Source organism: Sciurus vulgaris (genome assembly GCF_902686455.1).
Source record: "Sciurus vulgaris genome assembly, chromosome: 1".
NCBI classification, from domain to species: domain Eukaryota; kingdom Metazoa; phylum Chordata; class Mammalia; order Rodentia; family Sciuridae; genus Sciurus; species Sciurus vulgaris.
The window spans coordinates 38,651,877-38,677,085 of record NC_136461.1 but is presented as its reverse complement, the minus strand read 5'-3'; the positions used below and the strand labels follow the sequence as shown (position 1 = coordinate 38,677,085).

The following is a 25,209-nucleotide window of genomic DNA, read 5'->3' as shown; positions in this document are numbered from 1 at the left end:
GATATATAATGGGGGTAGGGGAAGTAGAGAGGGAGAGAAGAATGGGGGAACTTTAGATTATGTAGAAGGAAATGAGAGGGAGGGGGTATAAAAATGGTGGAATGAGACAGACATCATTACCTTATGTACATGTATGATTACATGAATGGTATGAATCTACATTGTGTACAACCATAGAAACAAAATGATGTACCCCATTTGTATACAATGAATCAAAATGCAGTCTGTAAAAAATTAAAAGATAAATAAAAAAAAGAGTAAATGGGAAATTTACTAGTGATTGGACAAAAGTATTGGATATATGGTAACACAGAGAATTAAGGCCAATGCCTGGGGCTGCATTTGATACTTCACCATACTCTTACTGACAATGGACTACTCCTTGGCCTACTGCTGGAATGGAACTTGTCCTCCTCCACTAGCACCATGACCCTTGTTCAGAATGGGTAGTGCTCCAGGTCTCACGCACAGCTACTTTGAGGACTGTAACCCACTCTTTGCTTACCAGTGTGCCATAGATTATTATTTAAAGAACATTGATCTAAGGCACCATAATGCTAAGACAGGAAGCTGGGCTTAATGCTTAAATATAATGAGGAAGGCAAAAGAAAAGAACTGGTTTTATTTAAGACAAAGGAATGGGCTCAATAAATATTGAGCACCTATTCTGAATTAGGAACAATGTGTCAGGTAATTTACTTACATAATCTCATATATTTTTAAAACAACTATTTTAAAGACACTGTTGCCATACCCATTTTGGATGTAAATAATCAATATCCACAAAAAATTATTTTGTATAATCTTGTGGAACTTGTGGGGAACTGGGTTTCAATCTTAGTTTATCTGACTAGTAATTTCATCGATGAAGTTGTTTCAAATTCTACCTTGCTACTTATTTGTACATGATTTCAGTTTACTTTATATCTCTTAACTTCATCTGTAAATAAGAGGTAAAAAATAGTTACTGTATCAAAAAAAGTTCATTTTATACACACAAACACACATACATACATACATACATACATATTCTCAAAATGAATGTGATAATCATCAGATGAGAGAGTCTCTGGGGTGTTGTCCAAGCATCTGTAGTTTTAAAAAGCTATGGAGGTGATTCTAATCCACAAACAGGACATTCTAATATACAAAGTACTGAAATAATGTGAACAAAGAGCTTAACTCAGAATTTGGTACATAGTAAGTGCTCAGAAACTTAGTATTGTAGTTGTAGTAGTCATTACCATTACCTTATAGATACAATTTATTGTGGTGCATTTTGTGTAAATAAGTGATGATTAAATGTAAAATATGACAATGAGATTTCTTATAATGCCTACTTCCAAATACCTTTTATTCTTATCAGTACCCACCACCTTGCTCAATGACTAGAAAACATAAAAATGCATGGGAAGGGAATGGTAAGGGATGGTGTTAGTTTTTGAATGTGATGTCATAAAGGAAGTATGATCTTTATGGTAAGGATTCTTAAGAATTAAGTCCTACTTCTACCAGTTAATAGTTTGGAGATTTGGGTAGGGCAAGCCATTTAGCTTTTATTAGTTTTAATTTATCAATTGTCTAAAATTGAGCTAAGATAAACAACTTTGTATGAATGGACTAACTAAATGATATAGTATACCTAACACACCTGGGGAATTTTCTAGGGACATAGTAAGATGTTAATAATCAATGTTCTACTTTATTTTCCATTTCTTTATTCCAACTTCACATATGTACATCATTTCTTTATTGGATTTCTCCCTCTATTTGTCAATAATCTATATCCTGAAAGTACAGTATGGCGGCCAGGTTCACTGAAAATATATTTGACAACTGGAATCTCAAAGGAAAAAAGGGGGATTAAGCCCTGTAAAATTCAAAGGCCATTTGTTCTTTTTTGATATTAATTTTTTTATTTTTTTTTTTTTCAAAATCAGACAGTAGCAAGATCTTGGGAGAAATAATTGAATTGACAACTAGCATGCATAGGTTTTAATAATGGACCAGCCTTGGACATTCTTGATGCCTTAATTTAATGACAGAAGGGAGGTCTGAAATTGAAATGCCTGAAGTTGGGATCAATGACTGGGTATCTGAGGAGAAAAGAAAACAAAAATGATTCCTAAGAGCTTATTTCATGGAACAAAGCATTTTATGATCATTCCAAATGTGAGGCCAGAGGAAATGGTGTTGTTTTTCTTGTTTTAACAAAATAAAATTGTAAAGGCTTAAAATTTGCCATCATTTTTTTTTATCCTTACAGAGAAAAATAGACTGGGTTAAAGTTATGGTACTTTAGAATGTTGGTGAGCAACTGAAGGATTAAAATTATGAATATCTTATCTTTTGATTCCCTGGACTCAAATATCAATATTATCATTTATTAATTGCATGACTTTGAGCAAGTTAGGTAACCTGAAACTTTGTTTCCATGTTTTCAAAGTGAAGATGTTAACATTTATTAATTATAGTTACAGGAGAATATTTAAGATTTAAAATATATATGAAATCCCCTAGCACTTCACACAATACATAATCATATTATCAAATGAAATAATATATTATTAAATGAAATAATATCTAAATTTTGATGCTTCCATTGCTTTGTCTTTGTATTAAGTCTTTCCCTTTTTTTCTATCTATTCTGACTGGCCTACCTCTAGTTTTCATCTATCCTTTGGAGTACTTCAGTGGCCTTAAGTGTCTTTCAATCCCATATTTTGTTTCTATCACAATCTTTCCTTCCATTTTATGACAAAGTTTATTAAAACAAAAATCGGATTTCTTCTATATATACTACCATCTGGAAAGGCTTTGGACTTTGAGAACTATACCCTACTCCCCTGTTTTAAAGGTATGATCCAGAGAGGGGAAGTAATGGCTTTAGAATTTCATGCAGAGATTAGGATTGAACCCTGGAACCTGGCCCACAGCAGAGGATAACAAAGGAGGTACAGAAGAGAACATATATCTCTTGGTCTAGTCAAAGGTTCAAGGTAGTTGGAGAAAACTTTTATTGTAATAATTTTGTACTTAATTATTATCTTTAGTTTTCTTAAACTTAAAAATATTACTGTTACCCTCATGATAATATTGTTCATTTCCATGCATATTCTAGGTCAGTCTAGAGAGGACAAATTTAAGAATAGCTAAAACTTAGCATTCATGTTACCAAATGAAATTCCAAACCCTGTACATACATTAAGTTATTTAACTCCATGAGTTAGGTACTTCTAGCTTTCCGGTTTCCAAAGCTAATTGATAGGAAGTTAATTGTACTAATTAATACTAAAAGAGTATAATCTCTAAATTTATATGCTTAGCTGGCATAAAACATTACAATCCTATGAGCACTATTTATCCTCACTACACTGTTGGCCACTAATCCATATGACTTCCTTTAACCTTCTTTATTATTTTCTGTCTTAATTATCAGGAAATGGCAATGTGCATAGTATAGCCTTTTGATAAACTTTTTTTCTCTCTCTCTCTTTCTTTTTAGAGAGTCATTTTCAACATTGTTAACTTCAGTAAAACCAAGAGTCTTTATAGAGATGGAATGTCCCCTATGGTGAAATCTACCAGCAGACCAAAATGGTAAGTGACTCACAGAATGGAATTTCTTTCTGGTTAGGAATTTGACTCAGGGCTCAAATTTATCTTTTGTATAGATAAGTTTTGTATAGATAAATTGTCAGCCTCATTGTCACTGACTAATACAAATAAGATGAGTTTCTGAGTGGGCTTTGTCTAGGTACTATACTTTGAGACTGTTGGGAGCATGGCCCTGTGCTTGGAGTGACCAACCTGACCAACATTCTTTGATGAGGAATGTTATAGCTTGATATTTGGTAAATAGTATTGTCCTGCTTGCCTTTTATCATGGTATCTTTGGAAGCATAAAGTTAGTTCTCTTCTTTTTTTCCCTAGCCTAAGCATAGATAATGAATAGTGACCTAGGAACTATAATAAATTTCTTTTACTTTGTTTGGTTTTTGTCATATTTACATATAGCTGTTGTATTTCTCATGGATGTTAAGGTTCTATTTGTTCCATCACTATAGTGAGGATGGGAGGGGTTGGCTAGGATTGCTTAATAAGAGTGCTGCTGCTGCTAATAATGATAATGACATTCATAGTAATAACTACTCTAGTTACTGAGACCTCATTCTTTGTCAGATGCTTTACTTTTTGCTGTTATGACTTTCACACATTTGCAAGGAGATTTTAAATATTTCTGTATTGCAGATAAGAAATACGATACTAGGGAAAATTAAGTACCTTCTCAAGACCATGAATAGTAAGGGAAGAGGCCTGTGGCATTTATATTACCTCACTCTACCTTTCCAGCCAATTCATACACTCATCCATTCATTTATTCATTCAACATACATTGATTGAGTGCAACAAAATAAGAGTTTTTAAAGATAGAAGCCAAGTATTAATCATATACCACACAGTAGGTGTTAAGTGAATGCTCATTGAACTAAATGGAATTCTTTATGAGAATTTATATGTAAAGTGCCTGGTACTTGCTAAGTGCTCAATAAATGTCATCTATTATTAATAGTATTATGTAAAACACTATACAAATGCAAGGAATTGTTAATATTATGCTAGCTTTGATCCCTGATCAAATTTTAATGACTAGTGAGAAGATAGTCTCCAAATGTCTATATTTATAGAAAACTAGCAATTCATAAATATTGAATTGTGCTTTTATCTACAAATGATACTTGGCAATTTTATATAAATGCTAGGCTGAGAAGCTGAGGTTTATGAAAGTGCAGGCATTTGATGATGATAATGAAAACTGTTTATTAAAAGGTAAAAAATCTCCCTCTGCATGTTTTTTGCTTTGCTGCATAAAATGAACTAAACTGCTACACCTTCCCTCAATCTCTTTCTGAAAGTGGCTTTGAACTGGTCTCAGCTTCTTAAGCCACTGGGATTATAGGCGTGTACCACCACCCACAGCTTGCACCATGGCACCCTTTTAACTCCTTTGGTATTCCAAATAGGTCATGGGAAAACTTACATCAGGATAAACATTAAAAATATTAAATTGGCCAGGTATGGAGGCACAATCCTATAATCCCAGTGGCTGGGGAAGCTGAAGCAGAAAGATTACAAGTTCAAAGCCAGCCTCAACAATTTAGCAAGGCTCTCAGCCACTTAGTGAGACCCTCAGCAATTTAGCAATACCCTGTCTCTAGAAATAACTATAAAAAAGGGGTGGGGACGTGACTCAGTGGTGAAGTGCCTCTGGGTTCAATCCCCAGTACATAAATAAATAAATAAATAAATAAATAAAAATTGCCTGAATTTTATCTATAGCAGATTGGGAAAACATTATTTCTTTACTTTTTCAAGGCACAGCTGCCTTCATGTCACTAAGGGGTTTTAACTGATCCAAAGGCCTTCAGGTACCAGCATAGGCCTGGCAATCAGTTGTAGAAAGTAAATGAACAAAGGATCAACTGAAAACCCATTATGCAAACATATGGCCACTCCAGGCTGTTCTGCCTAGAGGAGATAAAGTCAAATACCTAGATGCAAATGATTGATGGGGAAGCTGGAAGATTCAGAAGTTTTCAACATATTTTGTTTCACTCTAATTCTTTTTCCATATGAGACCTCTCAAGGATTGTTGTTAGAGCTTTGTAGCATCAGGATTCTATAACCATAGCTCATTAGTATTTGTTAATAGTACCCCAAACTTAGTGTTGTGTGTGCTAGGCACTGCTGGGAACTGGCATAACAGGGCATTTGAGATCTTCTTCCTATGCAGAAATGGAGGCTACAAGTAAGTAGGGGCACCAGACATACACTTCATGACTAAGTTTATTTTTTTCCCCATACTCCATGCATAGGGATGGAAGAAGGGAACACAAGAAGCAGGGAGATGTATGCTGTTTTATGGCTTTTTTATATCTGAAATAACTTCTGTGATTGGCTTTTTCATTTTACTAGTTTGAAAATATTGGACTAAATCATAAAATTGGTTTCTATTTAATGTATTTTTATTGAGTATCTACTTTGTGCTAGACCTTGGAGTGATAACTATGAGTCTGATATTGAGTATGGCTTTGAAGATTTTACTTTTTGAGGTTGAAATGAGCACAAATATAAGTAGGTACGATATAAGGAACATTGTGCATAGAATCATTAGGGAGGTATGTAAATCATTCTATAGGGCTAAAGGGAGAAAGAAAAAGATACTATTAAGGCTGTGTGGGAAAACAGGAAATTATCTATGGAGCAGGTAGTATTTCAGCTGGGCCTGAAAGAATGAGACATGAACAAAATTAAGGAAATTGAATTCCAAGTAGAAGAAGTTACATGATGAGCCTTGCTATCTCTCTTATGAGCCTCAGTTTTTGCACTTTAAAACTACATAGTAATACTTTCTCATCAAGTTGTTATAAGGAATGAATGTGGAACGTACATGTGAATGCTTTATAAAGCCTGACATGTCTTAGTAATTAAACAAATTCCCTGTTTTTTGCTTTTCCCTTGATTCACCCAACACTGATTATCTGAGCATTATTCCTTACTGCCCTTCCTCCCACCCTTCTTCCCTTTCTTGAATGTGTCAATAAATGCTTTTTGAATAGTTACAATGTAGCAGTAACTATGGAAGTCATTTAAACATAATAGTGATGACAGATATGTTTATAATTCTCATAGCTTATATTATTTTCATAGCTCATAGTCTACTGGACTGCACATTAAATATGTTAACTAGTAAAGTGTGATAACTGTTACAACAGGGGAAAATCACTATGTTATAGAAGTTATTCAGTATTAAGCTATATAGTATTTAAGACTTAATCTACTCCAAGCATAAGAGAGCTAGCTTCCTTAGAAAGTGTTATTTATGCTGAGAGCTGAAAGATGGATGCAGGTGGGATATATATGAAGTAAAAGAGTGTGTTTGAAAGCCAAAAGGATGAGAGAAAGCATTGTATCTTTGATGACAAAAGCTAATGTGATTGAAACATGAAATTGTAAGGAGAGAGTGACTGGAGAGGTAGGTACAAGTGTAAATTTGGTGAGTCCCATAAGATAAGCTAAAGAGTTGGATCTGATTCTAATATTAATGGAAGGAAATACAAGGGATTAAGCAGAGGTAGGACATGATCAGAATAGAGAATATCTTGGAGAAGAAGACAATTATTTGGAGTTCTTTTTGTAATAACTTGCACTATAGCCAATGATGGATTAGGATGGTGATAGTGATGGTGAAAACTAGTGGATGGATTTCAGGAATTCTAGTGGATTGGATAAATTTAACTTTGTGATTATGTGGAGGATGAAAGAGGGAATTAATAGATGACTTGGTTTTCTAGTATGGATAACAGAAGGGATGAATGATAATGCCATTTGCTGAAGGTAGGAACCATAGGAGGAGAGACTGTTTTAGAATATTTGGTTGTATATGGGAGATGATAAGCTTGCCCTTGAAAACATTGAGCTAGGAGTGCCTGGGAGACAGTTTAGCAGAAATGTTAAGTAGGCAATAGAATACCTTGGTAAGACTCAAGAGAATTGCAAATTCAGGAGTCAGTAGCCAATGGATTGTAACCAGAATAGTAGTAGCAGATGTGATCTATCAGGGAGGTCACATGGAATGAAGAGAGATTAGGACAAGGATATGAGAAATTCCTTTATTTAAAAGTTAGGTAGAATAAAACAAGAGATGAGAAGGACTGACCACAAGGTAGGAAGAAAATCAGGAAAGTATGGCATTTGCTGATAAATGGGTGGAGTTAGAGAATATCAAGCGAAGTCAAATCAGCCAAACCTAAAATACCAAAGGCCAAATGTTTTCTCTGATTCGCGGATGCTGATTCACAATAAGGGGGTGGGGACAGGGAAGAATAGTTACTTTTATTAGGTAGAGGGGAGTGAAGTGGGGGGAGGGGTATGAGGGTCGGAAGGATAATAGAGTGAAACAGACATTATTACCTCATGTACATATGACTGCATGACTGATGTGATCCTACAATGTATATAATCAGAAAAATGAGAGATTATACTTCATTTATATGATCTATCAAAATGTACAAATGCATTCAACTGTCATGTAAAACTAATTAAAACAAACAAAAAATTTTAAAAAGAGAGTATGGTATAAAACTAAAGAAAGAGGTCTTTTTGAAGAAGAAAAGAGGGACTATTATTGCTAACTGCTATTGAGAGGTCAAAGACAAAAATCTGAAAATGCCCAAAGGGTGTAGAGACACTGAGGTCATTAGAGGCTTTGGTGAGTACATGTTTAGTGATAAGGTAAGTGATGTGATTTTATTTTATTTTTATTTATTTATTTTTATTTTCTATCACTTATTTTTTTTAATTTTTGCAAACTACATTTTGATTCATTGTATATAAATGTGGTACAACTTTTCATTTCTATGGTTGTACATGATGTGGATTCATACCATTCATGTGATCATACATGGACATAGGGTAATGATGTCAATTTCATTATACCATCTTTCATACCCCTGCCTCCTCCTCCCTCTCATTTTGCTCTATGTAATCTAAACTTCCTTCATTCTTCTCTTACCCCTCAACCCCCATTCCCATTATGTATCATCATCTACTTACCAGGGAAAACATTTGGCCTTTGGTTTTTTGGGTTTGGCTTATTTCACTTAGCATGATATTCTCCAGTTCCATTCATTTATCTGCAAATGCCATAATTTTATTCTTCTTTATGGCTGAATAATATTTCATTGTGTATATATACCATAGTTTCTTTTTTCATTCATCTGTTGAAGGGCATCTAGGTCAGTTTCACAATCTAGCTATTGTGAATTGAGCTGCTATAAACATTGATGTGGCTGTGTTACTGTAGTATGCTAATTTTAAATCCTTTGGGTATAAACTGAAGAGTAGGATAACTGAGTCAAAAGGTGGTTCCATTCCAGATTTTCTGAGGAATCTCCATATTGCTTTCCAGAGTGGCTACACCAATTTGTAACTCTACCAGCAATGCACAAGTGTGCCTTTTCCCCCACATCCATGCCAACACCTATTATTGCTTGTGTTCTTAATAATAGCCATTCTAATTGGAGTAAGATGAAATCATAGAGTTGTTTTAATTTGCATTTCTCTAATTACTAGAGATGTTGAGCACTTTTTCATATATTTGTTAATCACCTGTATATCTTCCTATGTAAAGTTTCTGTCCAGTTCCTTGGCCCATTTATTGATTGGGTTCTTTGTATTTTTGGTGTAAAGTTTTGTAAGTCCTTTATAAATTTTAGAGATTAGTTCTTTATCTGAAGTTCTTGTGGAAAAGATTTTCTCCCACTCTGTAGGCTCTCTTTTCACATTATTGATTATATCTTTTGCTGAGAAAATGATTTTTAGTTTGAATCCATTCCATGTATTGATTCTTGCTTTGATTTCTTATGTTATGGGAGAATTGTTAAGGAAGTCTGGTCCTAAGTCAACATGATGAAGATTTGGGCCTACTTTTTCTTCTGTTTGGTGTAGGGTCTGTGGTCTAATTTCTAGGTCCTTAATCCATTTTGAATTGAGTTTTGTGCAGGGTGAGAGAGATTTAATTTCATTGTACTACATATGGATTTCTAGTTTTCCCACTACCATTTGTTGAACAGTTTGTCTTTTCTCCATCATATATTTTTGGCTCCTTTGTCTAGCATGAGGTAACTGAATTTATGTGGGTTTGTCTCTGTGTCTTCTATTCTGCACCATTGGTCTGCCTATCTATTTTGGTGCCAATACCATGCTGTTTTTGTTTCTATTGCTCTGTAGTATAGTTTAAGGTCTGGTATTGTGATACCTCCTGCTTCACTCTGCTCAATATTGCTTTGGCTATTCGAGGTCTCTTATTCTTCCGGGTGAATTTCATGATTGCTTTTCTCTGTTTCTATGAGGAACGTCATTGGGATTTTAATTGGAATTGCATTGAATCTGTATAGCACCTTTGGTAGAATGGGCATTTTGACAATATTAATTCTGCCTATCCAAGAACATGGGAGATCTTTCTATCTTCTAAGTTTTTCTTCAATTTCTTTCTTTAGAATTCTGTAGTTTTTGTCGTGGAGGCCTTTTACCTCTTTTGTTTCATTGATTCCCAAGTATTTTATTTTTTTGGAGGCTATTTTGAATGGAGTGGTTTTCCTAATTTCTCCTTCAGAGGATTCATCACTTATGAATAGAAATGCAGGGCTGGGGAGATAGCTCGGTTGGTAGAGTGCTCGCCTTGCAAGCACAAGGCCCTGGGTCCAATCCCTAGCACCACAAAAAAAAAAAAAAAAAAAAAAAAACGCATTAGATTTATGCATATTGATTTTATATCCTGCTACTTTGCTGAATTCACTTATTTGTTCTAGAAACTTTCTACTGGAGTTCTTTGGATCCTTTAAATATAGAATCATGTCATTGGCAAATAGTGACAGCTTGAGTTCTTTTTTTCCTATTTGTAGCCCTTCTAATTGCTCTGGCTAGTGTTTCAAGGATGATGTTGAATAGAAATGGTGAAAGAGGGCATCCCTGTCTTGTTCCAGTTTTTAGAGCGAATAATTTCAGTTTTTCTCCATTTAGAATGATGTTGGCTGATAGCCTTTACAATATTGAGGTATGTTCCTACTAGCCCTATTTTTTAGTCTTGGTCCAGCTTGGGCTTTTGGGTTGAGGTCTAGAGTGGGGGGTGTTCCAGTCACTAGGAGCATGCCCTTGAAGGTTTTAGTGGAACCCTAGCTCCTTCCTCCTTTTCTTTTGCTGGCCGTAAGGTAGTGGTTTTGCTCTGCTCTGTTCTCTTACCATTGCCATCTGGCACCCCCACTAAAAACAAAAGCAAAGGATTCACCTGATCATGGACTGAAATCTCGAAAACTCTGAGCCAAAATAAACATTTTCTCTATATAAGTTGATTATCTCATGTATTTATTGTAGGAATGGAAAAGTGACTAACATTAAACAGCAGGGTGAGGGAGAGGGAATGGGTGTGACCACAATGGGGTAGCATCTACGAGATTTTTGTAGTGATGCAGTTACCAGAATTTAAGGTTTGTGTTGTTTGCTGCTCAACTGAAGTCTCAGGAGACAGAAGTTAGTGGAAGGAAATAACTTTATTCACAGGCTGCCCCGTGGAAAATAGAGGACACTCTTTCTTTCTGAAATTTCCATTTTGGGGGTTCAGAAGCCTTAAGGTCTTTGTGGGAGAAAAGAGGTATAGTGAGACAATGCAGGAAATCTAATCCATGCACTGGGTGAGGTCTGAGTCACCCACAGGTGTCTCTTCTTTCCTCTTCTCTGGAGGAACATCATAATGGGTTTTGACTTTCTGCAGCTAGCTACCTAAGACCTAAGGGAGGGCTTCTCTTCAGCAATAAGAATTAGGTAGGGCAGAACATAAAAGGGAAGGGAAGGGGACCAAGGGACAGTTACGAATGAACCCCTGTTACAATAGTATCTTGAATATTGTGATGGTTATGTGACAAAAATGTATAGAACCATACATACACATTGACCTAATGTAAATTTCCTGGTTTTGATACTGGGCTATACCAAGGAAAGATGCAGCCTTTTGGGAAACTTTAGTGGAACTAGGTGAAGGGTAGAAGTTTTCAAATTTATGAGAATCTATGATTATTTCAAACAAAAAGTTAAAAAAAAAAAAACATATTGCTTCACCTAGTCCTTTTCCCCACATAAGTGACCTGAAAGTATAAAAATATTTTAAAGAATGTCAAAGCACAGAAGAGCCCTTTCTGAGAGGTGAAGCTTCCTAGAGATTGAATGATGGGTTGGGAGAAATATGAGGAGAGACATTATAAAACTACAGATGTAATAAAAGAAAAAATTCAAAAAAAGATCATTCAGATTGAATAAAGTGACATATGGAAATAGAATAGGGTTGTGGGATAGAAAAAATGAGGATTTCAGTGTACAAACCATCTCTGGGGTTTCCAAAACTTCATGGAATGACCCAGGAATAAACTACCTAATCTCTCTGTGCTGTTTGCCTACAGAGCACAGCTTGGTTGTCCACCCTGGATTATTTCACATTCAGCTTGTGAGAAAGTTCTTGCAAAGTACAAAGAAGAAATTCAGGGAATATGCAGGACCTCTTCATCTCTTTCTACCAGAGCAGACACACTTTTGTCAAGCACTGGCTTAAGTCTAACCCAAATTCAAATCTCAGATCTTGCCCTAGGACAACCAGAATAATAGGTACCATTAGTTAACCTTAAGTAACACAGGCATCTTGCTATTGTGCTTTTTGAATTCTTTCTTAAGCTTGAGTCAGAGAGGCTAGGACCTAAGTGAAGAGAACCACATGGCATATGGTGCTATTATCACCTATATCCCAAAAGGAAGGATCCTTAATGATCACCTAGCCCAATATTCTCATTTGCACATAAGGAAGATGATGACCAAAGAAGTATTTATGTAAGAACCCTAACTACTCTGCAAGAATTAGATTTGAACCTAGGTCTTCTAACTTGTTCTTGCAATGTGAAATAGCCTGCATAACATTTAATTGTTAAAATTATTTTTCATTATAATATCCTTATAAAGCTGTAGGAAGCAGGAGAGAGAGAGAGAGAGAGAGAGAGAGAGAGAGAGAGAGAGAGAGAGAGAGAGAAAGTCTTCATTTCACCTCTGTTTTACAGACAAGGACACCAAGGCTCAGAAAAGGGTCCCAAACTAGTCAAGGGTCATCTAGCCATACTATTTCCATTACCCACTCCAGATTTCTGGGGTAATCAAACATCCTGGTTTGCCTGTATTTGTGTGGGATTTCCCGGGATTTAGGAGTTAAGGCTTTAGTTTTAAGTTGCAAATTTCCTTGGAAAATCAAGACAAATTAGTTACTCAACTAGTGAGTAAGGAGGCAGAAATTCTCAGGGAGGCAACAGTAGAGGCAGATCATTGAAAAGATCCTATGTTAATATTGAGAAAATAAGACTGAAATCCAGAAAAAACAAATTGGCATAGTTCACTAACACTTTCATCAATTCTAATAGCAATGCTAATGTTAGTTACTCTCAATTACCCTTGAACATTTTCTTATAATATTAGAGTACAGAGAGGATATTGGAATTTAGGTTAAGTTTAAAAGTTTCTACAGAGTTCATGGTTTTCTAAGAAAAAGTGAGCATTCACATGATCCTTTATGATAGCATTATATTCAAATAGTCAATGAAGTTTAGTATTGTAAGAGTTCAAAAATGTAGTTGAAAAGATAAGGAATAGAAATCTAAAAATCTGAGTCTTAATCCTGATAATTATGCCCTAAGAGTTAAATGATCAAAAAAAAAGCATATCACAGATAAATCTTTGTATAAAACTGTACCCATTATAGGTAGTTGATGATGACAGACTCGAATCAAATTAAATATCCCAAACCAGGGAAATGGTGATGTAATTATGATGAATCAAAAATGGCAATATTATGCATTAATTAAAAAAATTTTCTAGGCATTTGTAATAACATGGGGGAAATACTGATCTTGTGTAAGGTCAAAAGAGTAGGAAAGTATGTATAATCATTATAATTGTATGAAACCTAGAGATATTAAATATACACACATAACATACCACTAACTGATGGTTCTGAATGGTAGAATCATGGTAGAATTTTTTTCATTAAATGCATTATATTTTTAGATATTCTACAGTTACTTTCATATTTGTGAAAAAATCAAAGTAATCTTGATTAAAAATAAAATAATTATTTCTTAAGTCATGTTGAAATATTACTTATCATATGATTTGGAGGGAGTTATATCATTTTTCAAGGACTCAAATTCCTTATCTTTGTAAAATGGATGGAGCCTATCCTATATTTCTGACCATTCAGGTTACTACTATGATCATTAAAGATAGTGGGAGTGAGAGCATGAGACATTTGAAAACATTCATAATGATCAAAAGTCAAGTTCTTAATAGATGAGACAGAAGGAATGTACCCATGTTAGTCCCCTGCAGTATTGGGGTGCTAGAAGTGCACCTTACAGACTTGTAGGGGCTGATTATTAAATTTTTAGGAATTTTGTGAGTTGATCCTAAAACCATTGGTAGCTGGAAATCATCATGTATTTATATTATGGACATTGGCAAGTGCTATAGAATCAGAACTTCACATGACCTTATGCCAGGAATTCAAGTAATTTTCTTACAAATTAGACTTTGAAAGAACACATGGAAGAAAACTGGATAAAACTGACAAAAAAAGCCCCATACTACATTTCTAATTCTCTGGTCATAGGAATTCTGTCAGGACTTATGACAGAGACCCTGGGAAATTGAACTCCCTGAAGAAAGATTTCCAAGGGAGAGGAACCGGAAGATGCTGAGAAGTCATCCCCTAGCCAGCTAGGGTTCATATCTGCTACATCTGGGGATATAGAGCTGATTTCAAAGTGCCATCACCTCTCTCTCACTCTTGTTTTTGAATTTGTTCTAACTAGTTATATGTGACGGTAGAATGCACTTTGCCATATCACATATAAATGGAGTATAATTTCTCATTCTTCTGGTTGTACACGATGTAGAATCACACTGGTAGTGTAGTCGTATATGTACAGAGGGTAATAATGTCTGATTGATTCTATTATCCTTCCCATCTCCTATCCCCTCCCCTCCCTGCACTCCCCTCTATCTAATCCAAAGTAACTGTATTCTTCCCTAGCCCTGCCTTGCTTATTGTGAATTAGCATCTGCATATCAGAGAGAACATTGGGCCTTTGACTTTTGGAGATTGGTTTATTTCACTTAGCATGATATTCTTCAGATCCATCCATTTACCAGCAAATGCCATAATTTCATTCTTCTCCTAGGTGGAGTAATGTTGCATTGTGAATATATACCCCATTTTCTTTATCCATTCATCTGTTGAAGGACACCTAGATTGGTTCCTGTAAGGGAAATCCCATGGAACCACGCCAGACATGGGAAATCACATAAGGAAGTTTATTAAGCAGAGTGTCTCCCTGCAGGGTAAGAGAGAAAATGAGAGGAAAAGAGAAAGGGCACGCGCTAGAGAGAGTGGAAAGCCAGGAGGATAGAGAAAAGTGAGGAGGACAGAGAGAAAGATGGGAAAAGATGGCGGGGAAGCTATAGTAAACAGTTGAATTCTGCAGGGCTAATAGGGGACCAATATCGGAGAAGGATACTTGCAAGCTGACTGATGAACCAATAGCTAGCTAGGATGTTCACAGATTGACAAGTGGTTGGGAGGCAGGGAAAATGACTGCATCGGAATGGGCTGGGGAGCAGCTTTATACATTACAGTTCCAAGCTTAGCTGTCATGAATTGAGCTGCTATAAACATTGATGTGGCTCTATGACTGTAGTATGCTGAATGTATGAGAGGCTAAAGAAATGAATGGGAGCATGCAGATGTTTTTAATTTTTTTTTTATTTGTTCTTTTTAGATATACATGACAGTGGAGTGTATTTTAACATTATACATACATGGAGTATAAGTTATCCTAATTAAGATCCCTTTCTGGTGGTTGTACATGATGATGATTTTTATATTCACAAATGTGTCTCATTCAGGGCTCCAAAAAGAAACAGATGGCATACCCAAATTACAATAATTTGAGGAAAATTTATTCACAAAGGCCCATTGTATTAAGGGTCATGGTATGTAGAATAACAAGAGCACGAACCTGGGGCTGGTAGCATTAGAAGTGTCACCTTTCTTAGAGGAGAGAGGTGTCATTGGACCCTAGAAAGAGAGAGTTGTGTAGAGTGGGCCACTTTGAGATCAGCAGTGACCTTCTATTGAGAGATGCAACCAGCTTTAGATGACTTTCAGTAAGGGACCCAGGGTAATAACTTCTCTGTCTTCCCTCCTTCTTGTCTCTAATCTCTTGCTAAAACTCTCCATTGGCAGGACCTAAACAGAATCCAGAAGCATAGAACATAGTTGATGTAATCCATAAAAGTTGGTCACCTCCAGCAGAGAGCAGTGTGAGGAAGGATAGAAAATAGCTATAGAGGGGCAAATTTTATGTATATATATCAGAGTTTTTCTTTAGTTTCTGGCTGACTTACTGGCATCCCAGTAGTCTCACACAGAATTTGAAGAATGTATATGAAGCTCCTTCCTAGAAGCATCTGATGCCTAGTAATGTGTCTACAAATGGTGGCAATTATTTTTATAGTATTTGATCTCATATCATTGAGCTTTACTCCCTTATCAATAAAATGGGAAATTATGATTTTCTACCTGGTGGTTATTGCAATATAAATACTAACACTTACATAGCACCTTCTTCATGCAACTCCCTAAATTAAGTGGTTTATACTTGTTTATTTAATCCTCACAAAAACTCTAAGGCAGGTGCTATCATTTGATAATAAGAAAACCAAGTTGTGCAGGTTGACTGAGATATAGAATATGAAAACATTGTATTTGAAGGCTTGACAATAATAAATAATGTAAGTTGGAGCCTACATTCTTTATTAGGATTGAAAAAATCAACTCTCTGTTTCCAGATCCATTGAATTGGAGACTTCATGAGGTTAGTCTTTGTTTTATTCATTGCTATATTTTCAGCCTATAGTACTTAGCACAAAGTAAGTGCTCAGTTAATAATTATTAATTTGATTAAAGTATTTTTAAAGACCTCTGGTCTTTCTGATTGACCACAGGTTCTGGGATGTGCCTTGGTGCCAACCCTTTTCTGAAACTGGGACTACCTTTATCTTCCAATAGCCATGTTCTATCTAGTGATGAAGTCTTAACCTACCATATCTGTTCACTTTCCTTTCCACATAATCCATCTCAGAGCCTTAGTTCTATTTAATTTTGTCTCTTTCTTTCCAGTCTATGTCCTTAATTCTGTCCTCTAGCACACATTAGTCCACTTAAGAATGACTCAGCCATGTCTTGATCTATGCTCCTGTCATGTACCAGCCACCTTGCAATTTCTATTTATCTCAAAGTTGTGTGGACCACACTCATATACAATGCTTTTATTGCTACTACTGTGAATGTTTTTCTCCCCCTTTTCTACCTGTAGAAATCCTAGGCACGAATATTCTTCAAACTTTGCACATATTATTCCTATTCTCATAGTACCCTTCCTTTTTTCCCTTTCTTCTCCTTTTCCTAGTTAATTCCCATGTTTGTTTTAGGACTCAACTGAAAGAAAGCCATTTCTTTGGGGAAACCTTCATCACCTGGATCACCAAGGTGAAATTAGGCATTCACGAATTCACAGTTTCCTCCTTTTATTGATGTGTTATATTTTCCTACAGACTTACTTTCTTCCCTTATTACATTGTAGGTTCCTTGAGGGCAGGACAAATTTATTTATCATGTAAGAGTAACTTCCTATGTTAGGGTAGGCAACTGTATTATTAGATTGACAATATTTATAATGAATCAAGTGAACATGTTTCTTCATAATGAGCAGATGGACAGGGCAGCCCTCAATTGTATAGTCATTCAGGAATGCAGACTGCCATCTTTAATGCATAGCTTCCAGGGTCATCTGGGTTCATCTCTATTCTGGTCAGCCTAATAGGGAGTTAGGCAAAGTCCAAATGGGAGCTTTTCATTAGTAGTCCTGAAAGTGACTCCTGTCACTTTCAACCAAATTCCATTTGTTAAAACAGTTAAGTGAATAAAATACTTGGGAATCAATCTCACAAAAGAGGTGAAAGACCTCTACAATGAGAACTACAGAACACTAAAGAAAGAAAGTAAAGAACACCTTAGAAGATGGAAAGCTCTTCCATGTTCTTGGATAGGAAGAATTAATATTGTCAAAATGGCCATACTAACTAAAGTGCTATACAAATTCAATGCAATTCCAATTAAAATCCCAATGACGTACCTTACAGAAATAGAGCAAGCAATTATGAAATTCATATGGAAGAATAAGAAACCCAGAATAGCTAAAGCAATCCTTAGCAGGAAGAGTGAAACAGGGGGTATTGCAATACCAGATCTTCAACTGTACTACAAAGCAATAGTAACAAAAACGGCATGGTATTGATACCAAAATAGAAAGGTAGATCAATGGTACAGAATAGAGGACACGGACACAAACCCAAATAAATACAATTTTCTTATACTAGACAAAGGTGCCAAAAATATGCAATGGAGAAAAGATAACCTCTTCAACAAATGGTGCTGGGAGAATTGGAAATCCATATGCAACAGAATGAAACTAAACCCATATCTCTCACCATGCACGAAACTCAACTCAAAATGGATTAAGGACCTCGGAATCAGACCAGAGACTCTGCAGATTACAGAAGAAAAAGTAGGTCCAGATCTTCAACATGTCGGCTTAGGACCAGACTTCCTTAACAGGACTCCCATAGCACAAGAAATAAAAGCAAGAATCAATAACTGGGATAGATTCAAACTAAAAAACTTTCTCTCAGCAAAGGAAACTATCAGCAATGCGAAGAAAGAGCCTAGAGAGTGGGAGAATATCTTTGCCAATCATACTTCAGATAGAGCACTAATCTCCAGAATCTATAAAGAACTCAAAAAACTCTACTCCAAGAATACAAATAATCCAGTCGACAAATGGGCTAAGGAAATGAATAGACACTTCACAGAAGAAGATCTACAAGCAATCAACAAACCATATGGAAAAATGTTCAACATCTCTAGTAATAAGAGAAATGCAAATCAAAACCACCCTAAGATTCCATCTCACCCCAATTAGAATGGTGATTATCAAGAATACGAGCAACAACAGGTGTTGGCGAGGATGTGGGGAGAAAGGTACACTCATACATTGCTGGTGGGGCTGCAAATTAGTGCAGCCACTCTGGAAAGCAGTGTGGAGATTCCTTAGAAAACTTGGAATGCACCCTCCATTTGACCCAGCTATCCCACTCCTTGGCCTATACCCAAAGGACTTAAAATCAGCATACTACAGAGACACAGCCACATCAATGTTCATAGCTGCTCAATTCACCATAGCCAGATTGTGGAACCAACCTAGATGTCCTTCAATTGATGAATGGATAAAGAAACTGTGGTATATATATACCATGGAATATTACTCAGCCATAAAGAATGATAAAATTATGGCATTTACAGGCGAATGGATGAAATTGGAGAATATCATGCTAAGTGAGATAAGCCAATCTCAAAAAGCCAAAGGACAAATGATATCGCTAATAAGTGGATGATGACACATAATAGGGGGAGGGAAGGGTTAGTGTTAGGGTTAGAGTTAGGGTTAGGGAGGGGGGCAAGTATGGAGGAAGGAAGGACTGTATAGAGGGAAAAGAGGGGTGGGGGAAGGGAAGAAATAACAATGAATCAAACAACATTACTCTATGTAAATTTATGATTACACAAATGGTATGCCTTTACGCCATGTACAAACAGAGAAACAACATGTATCCCATTTGTTTACAATTAAAAAAATACATTATAAAACAAAAAACAGTTAAGTGGCTACATCTGTCTGCAAAGAAAATTTTGAAATGATATTTATCTGTATGTGCATGGGTTTTAATTTTTAACTTGTAGACTCTGTGCCACTTCCACAGCTACTCAAATATTTACTAAATGATTGAATGAATTAATCCTCACCAGCTCATATCACTTTTCATAGCCTCCATGAAGACTTTCCTTGATTAAGCAAAGAAATTTTAATGTTTGAACCATTTTTCTAGAGCTTATCTTACTTTACTTCAATTAGTTATTTGTGCATAGGTTACTTACTTGTCATCAAAAATTATAGATTCCTTGAGGATAGTGTCTGACATGTAAATCTATAAGGTCTACTAGGAAAAGCATTGAATTTGCAATCATAGAACCTCAGTTTGAGTGCTAGTTCTGTCAGCTGTTACATATCTGTTACATGTCTGTTTTTAGGCAACTGCATTGACCCTCTGAGCTTCAGTTGTTATTATTGATATTAATTGGCCTGATTTACTACTTCTGGGCCTTTGCTAAATATTTTGCTTATAAATTAATACCTTGAATTACTCTTAAGTTAATATTATCTGATAAATATTAGATCAGATTGCATTTGTTTGGGGCCATGTTTACTTTTTAGAGTGATTAAATGACTGGACCAGGAATAGAAACCAGGGATTTTCAAGATCTGTTTTTGTTATTTTCCCCTATGATTAATGAAGTTAAAATATGAGCTGACATTTGCTGCCGCTTTGCTAGGTTTGGCTGATGAAAGAAATAACAAGAGATGTGCTCCAAGATTTATTTTTAAGGATGTTCATAACAAAGTTCATTATAATTGGGAGAATTATTATAATTATCTAAATACACATCAGTGGGGGTTAGTTGTATGTATTTGTTACATCATGGGATGAACTTGTTAAACATTATATTGTGAAAGAATACTTTTTAAGAAACAAAATTTCATATATACATATAAAGGGGTATAACAAATATTTGTAGTGTTTTATCTGGATATTTTGTGTGTTTTCTTTTTTCTTTGGGTGTCCTTTTTTATTGAAAAATATTAAAAAATGAATATAACTGCTTTCATGGTTTAGAATTTATTTATAATTAACAAAGCAAAAATAATACAATAGTATCCCCTGGATTTTATGCAGATCCAATTCTTCTTGAGCCCAGAGTTGCTCAGATTATTAGTATTGGGAATACCTTTGAATTAGGGCTTATAATATTGTGATATCTTCATATGTACCAATTAGATTCAATTCTGATTAAATCTTTATTTTAATAATAACTTAATTAAGATATATTTCACATAAATCTCGTTCACATATTTAAAGTTTACAATTCAGTGGGTTTGGTGCATTCAAAGATGTGCATCCATTGCTGCAATAAATTTCAGGACATTTTCAAGCCCCCAATTATAAAACCCACCCCATTAACACCCATCTCCTTTCCCCAGCCCTAGGCAGCATGCTCTGCTTGTCATCCCTCTGGGATTGCTTATTTTGAACATTTAATAGAAATGTAATCATATGTGGCCTTTGTGATTGGCTTTTTCAGCTTCTTTTCAAGGTTCATTCATATTGTAACACATACCAGTAATTCTTTTATTTTTATGACTGAATAATTTTCTCTTATCTGGATAATATCACATTTTATTATTTTATTTATCCTTGTGTCAGCTGGTAGTGTTTTGTTTATTTCTACTTTTTGCTAATATGAATAATGCTGACATAAACTATTGTGTACTAATTTTTGTGTAGATAATTGTTTTTCATTTATCTTGGAATGGGATTACTATGTTGTATGCTACTCTGTTTAACCCCTTGAGGAACTTTCTGTTTTTCAAATTTACTGCAATATTTTAGATTCCCATCAGCAGTACATGAATTCACATCTCTTTTCAGTTCTTATATTTTGTTCTCTGATGTTGTGTGGGCAACTGTGTGTTTCTGGAGGCTGGGAGAAGTGAGCTAGCTGCAAGACTGTATGTGGTATGTATAGGTATATGGGGTCATACACGATAACATGTACAGGTGTGTGTTGTATTTGTATGTGTATTTGATGTGTTTGTCTAGGTTGGTAATACTATAGGTACTTCATTTTTGCCTCTTCCAGGAAAAGAGTTTTGCTGATCTATCTGAGACAGATTTTGCTTGGTAGTAACTTGCATCCAACCCTTTAACCTGGTAACTGACAAGTAGGCAGTTCTGCTAATGGGCTTTAGGGTCTCTAAGCTTGGGAAAGGACAGTAGCTCTAGCAAAATGGTCTAAGATAGGGTCTAGTCTTGGAGTTCAGACTTCCAGGAGTCTCATAAAATAATTATTAAATTTCACAATTATTAAAGAGTATTTGGAAGAAGACAAAGTCCTTTCACAGCAATGCCATTTTTCTTGCTGATCCCACTTTCTGTAACCAACTTCTAGAAGCCAGATTCTACTACTTAACTGTAACTAATTAAATGTAAGTAAGCAATTTTTATAATTTTTCTGAGTCCCCATTGCCTAAGATATCCATAATATCTATCTTATAATTTTGTGGTAAGAATTAAAGTTATGTGACCCAACAAAATATGGTAGTAATAAGAATTATTGTCCTGAGCATGTGTGAGGCCCTGGGCTCAATCTCTGGTACTGCAGAAAAAAAAATTACTGTCAATTTTCCTCTTTTCATAAAGCCTTACATTGTCTCTAGAACTTAATGTCTGTCCATAAAAGCTTTCTTTTACTGCCAGATCTGTTTTTTTTCCAACCCATTCTAGAAAATTTAATTTGATAAAAGAACATAATAAGGATGCTTGGGTCATAAATAGAATACTTTTTACTCTTTGACTTATGATCAAGTCTATCAGAAACAATAAAATGATTTAAATTGAATCCAGATATTCTTTGATATTAGGAAGTTAATAAAAGAAGCAAAAAATTAAGCTCATCGAGTAGCACATTATAAAACAGTCATTTAAAGAAAAGGTAACTGAAATAGATAGGATTATCTCCTACTCACTCTGTTGAGAAGAAAAGGAACAATTAAAATGAATATATAAGGGAGAATATTATTTTTATTTCAATATTTCCATTATATTTACTCCAATTACATGATAAGTAGAATTCTTTAGTGCAAGTGAAACCCGGAGATAGAGTTTAAAAAGAGTAAATTGTGGAAGATAAAGCCACCTCTCTTTTGCTGAGTGGAGGGTAGTTTTTCCTTACAAAAACAAAGAAGATGAGACATTAAATGTCGGGGGAGGTATACAGCTGTGAGTGAATCAACAGTGATAAAGTCCCTGGAGATTCTACCCTTTGTCTAACTTCTCTTTCCAAACTGGATAATATTAAAAGATTTTTTTATACACTGCTTCTTAAGATGGAATGTGGGTGTGTGTAGAGGGTGGTAAGAGAGTGGGGAAAGGAGAGAAGAAGAAAGTAGCATTTTTAGAAGACTTGATAAATATCATAGAATTTCAGAATTTGAAGACACATTTAAGATCACCTGGTTCTAACTCTCAATGAACAGACCATGAAAACGAGGCTTGGATAGGAGAAATGATTTGCCAAGAGACATGTAGCAAGGTAGAACATGTCTGAAACTTAGGTCTCCTTTCTGGTCAAAGGTAATAATCCTAAGTAGAACTTCTACATGGATAGCTTGTCGCGAGTGGCAGAGAGGCGAGTGACTAGAATTTGGTTCTAAACAAATTGGCTTTATTTGATACACTCGGGATAACACAAACCTTAATAGTTCTAATATCACACATCAATCAAATCGTTTGGCAAATAAACACACTTCAATCAAATAGTTCAAAGTCCTCTCTGCCTTTTCGGTTCCGATGACCCTAAATACGACGTTATCTTAGTCGGAGGGAAGACGACGGCTGGTCTTGGAACTCCCTCCATCGATGGTCTGGGTATGGAGAACAGGCAGGCTCCGCGGGTCGTGAAGCCGTCAGAGACGGGAGTCTCAGCAGTCTCATTGGATGGATGATCGGTGGGGCTCGCGAACCTGGCTGACATAGATTCATCAGGAGATTTGGGCTGAGACGAGGAGCTGTCTGAGAGGGGAGTTTATATACCCTTCTTCTTGGCTTGTTTCCAATTCTGGTCCAGATGGTGTCTTATCTCCTTGGTGTAGCGCTCTCGTGACACTTATGTCTTTTTGGCTTGCCCTCCACTAGGGGCTTGTCATTTATTCATCAGACATCCAAGTCTGTTCCTTTCATAGCTCCAGTCCTGAATTGAAAAAGATCTGAAGATAGACCCAGGTGTGGATACAGGTGATACCTGGCATCAATATGAATCTGAAGAAGTTGCTTACTATCTCTCTCTCTTGATTTCTGTGTCTATAAAAGATAACACTTAGCTTTTGTTGTAGTATGAGGATTAAGACATATATGTATGTCTATATATGTGTATATGCACACACACACAGAGATAATTATATATATAGTGGGATGAGTCACCAATCCAAACTAACATCCCCTTTCCCTGCCTTCCTGCCTTTAGTTTAGACTTTACCTTCACCGTCATCAGGCCTGGCTAGTTTTCCAGAGTCTCTCAGTCTCTCCCCTGCCCATGTCCTCCTTGGCCTAATGCTGTGAGAGCCATCCCCAGTCCATGCTGAGTCACTCCCCACAGGAGTGTTGGTTACTCATTCTGTCCAGCTCAGCACATTTGTATTCCCATTATATCTCCAGCAGTCTTCAAGGTCAGGACCAGGACACTGATAAGTCTGATCTTTGATCAAGGAATCCAGATGCTTGTTCTGATCGGAGGAATTTTGTAGATGATTTCCACCGGCCACATCTACCCTGATTTTTATGGGTATTTCTGGAGCTGAACATTTGCTGAGAAATATGCAAGGAACCTGAGTGGTTCTTGTTCCTAGTTGTTTCCTTAAAAAGGACTATGTGTAAGCAGTTTTTATCAAACAGGTTGCAACCTTTCAGAAGTGAATGTACTGGCCTGGGGTCATGCTCAGTGATAGAGCACTTGGTTGGTATACTTACTTGCCTGGGTTTGATTCCCACCACTGGGAAAAAATAAAAGGCAGTATTAGTATTAGTATTTTCTTCTTTTTCACTCCCCCCCCCCCTTTTTTTTTCATTCTAACTTTCTATTTGTGTTTAATAAGAGGCTAACAAAGGCAAAGACTTTTGCTAAATGTAGATATTAAAATGTAGATATCACAGTATCTGTGATTTACCATCTTAAAGGAATCTATTCATAATATACCTTGATTAATGTATGCACACGTTGCCAGGGAAACAGAGGAAAGTGACCAGTTCTGCAAAGTTTTTTAGGGAAAACTTTCCTGAAAAGATGACATTTGAGTAGAGTCTTGAAAAAAAGGTTGAAATTTGTGAGTTTAGCAAGCTGGAGAAATGGATGTCTGGACAAAGGAAGAAAATAGTAAGAAAAAGCAGAAAAGCAAGGTACGTTTGGGAAATATGAACATTTTGGGCTAGCTATAATAGTGTGTGCTGGGAATAGTAAAGATAAACAAAACTCATGTCCTAAGTTAGGTCATGAGGCTGGAAATTAGGTTAGGAACAGATTGTTGACTGAGAGCTTCTGGAGGTGGAGACAATCTTTTCTTCTATTTATACCTTTAGTGTTCTTCTATTTATACCTTTAGTGAACCAGAAACTGAACAGATCTGAGCTAGCACTCTTTCTACTGAATTACTATAAGACTTCTAATTGGGTCCTCTTCTTTTACCCATGTATCCCTACAGTCTTCTCTATGTAGCCACTAGAATAATCCTTTTAATAGTCAAGTCAGATCTTGACTTGCATATCTCTATACCT

The 25,209-nt window shown here is 35.8% G+C and overlaps 1 protein-coding gene across 4 annotated transcripts in view; it reads left to right on the top strand.

Annotated features, from left to right (window-relative positions):
* Window positions 1–25,209, top strand: part of AGBL4 (AGBL carboxypeptidase 4) — a 1,452,665-nt gene that overhangs the window by 708,682 nt on the left and 718,774 nt on the right. For all 4 annotated transcript variants that reach the window (XM_079154653.1, XM_079154652.1, XM_079154651.1 and 1 more), the window contains one exon: window positions 3,506–3,600. In XM_079154653.1, coding sequence (XP_079010779.1) covers window positions 3,506–3,600 — 95 coding nt within the window. The remainder of the gene's footprint in view (window positions 1–3,505; window positions 3,601–25,209) is intronic.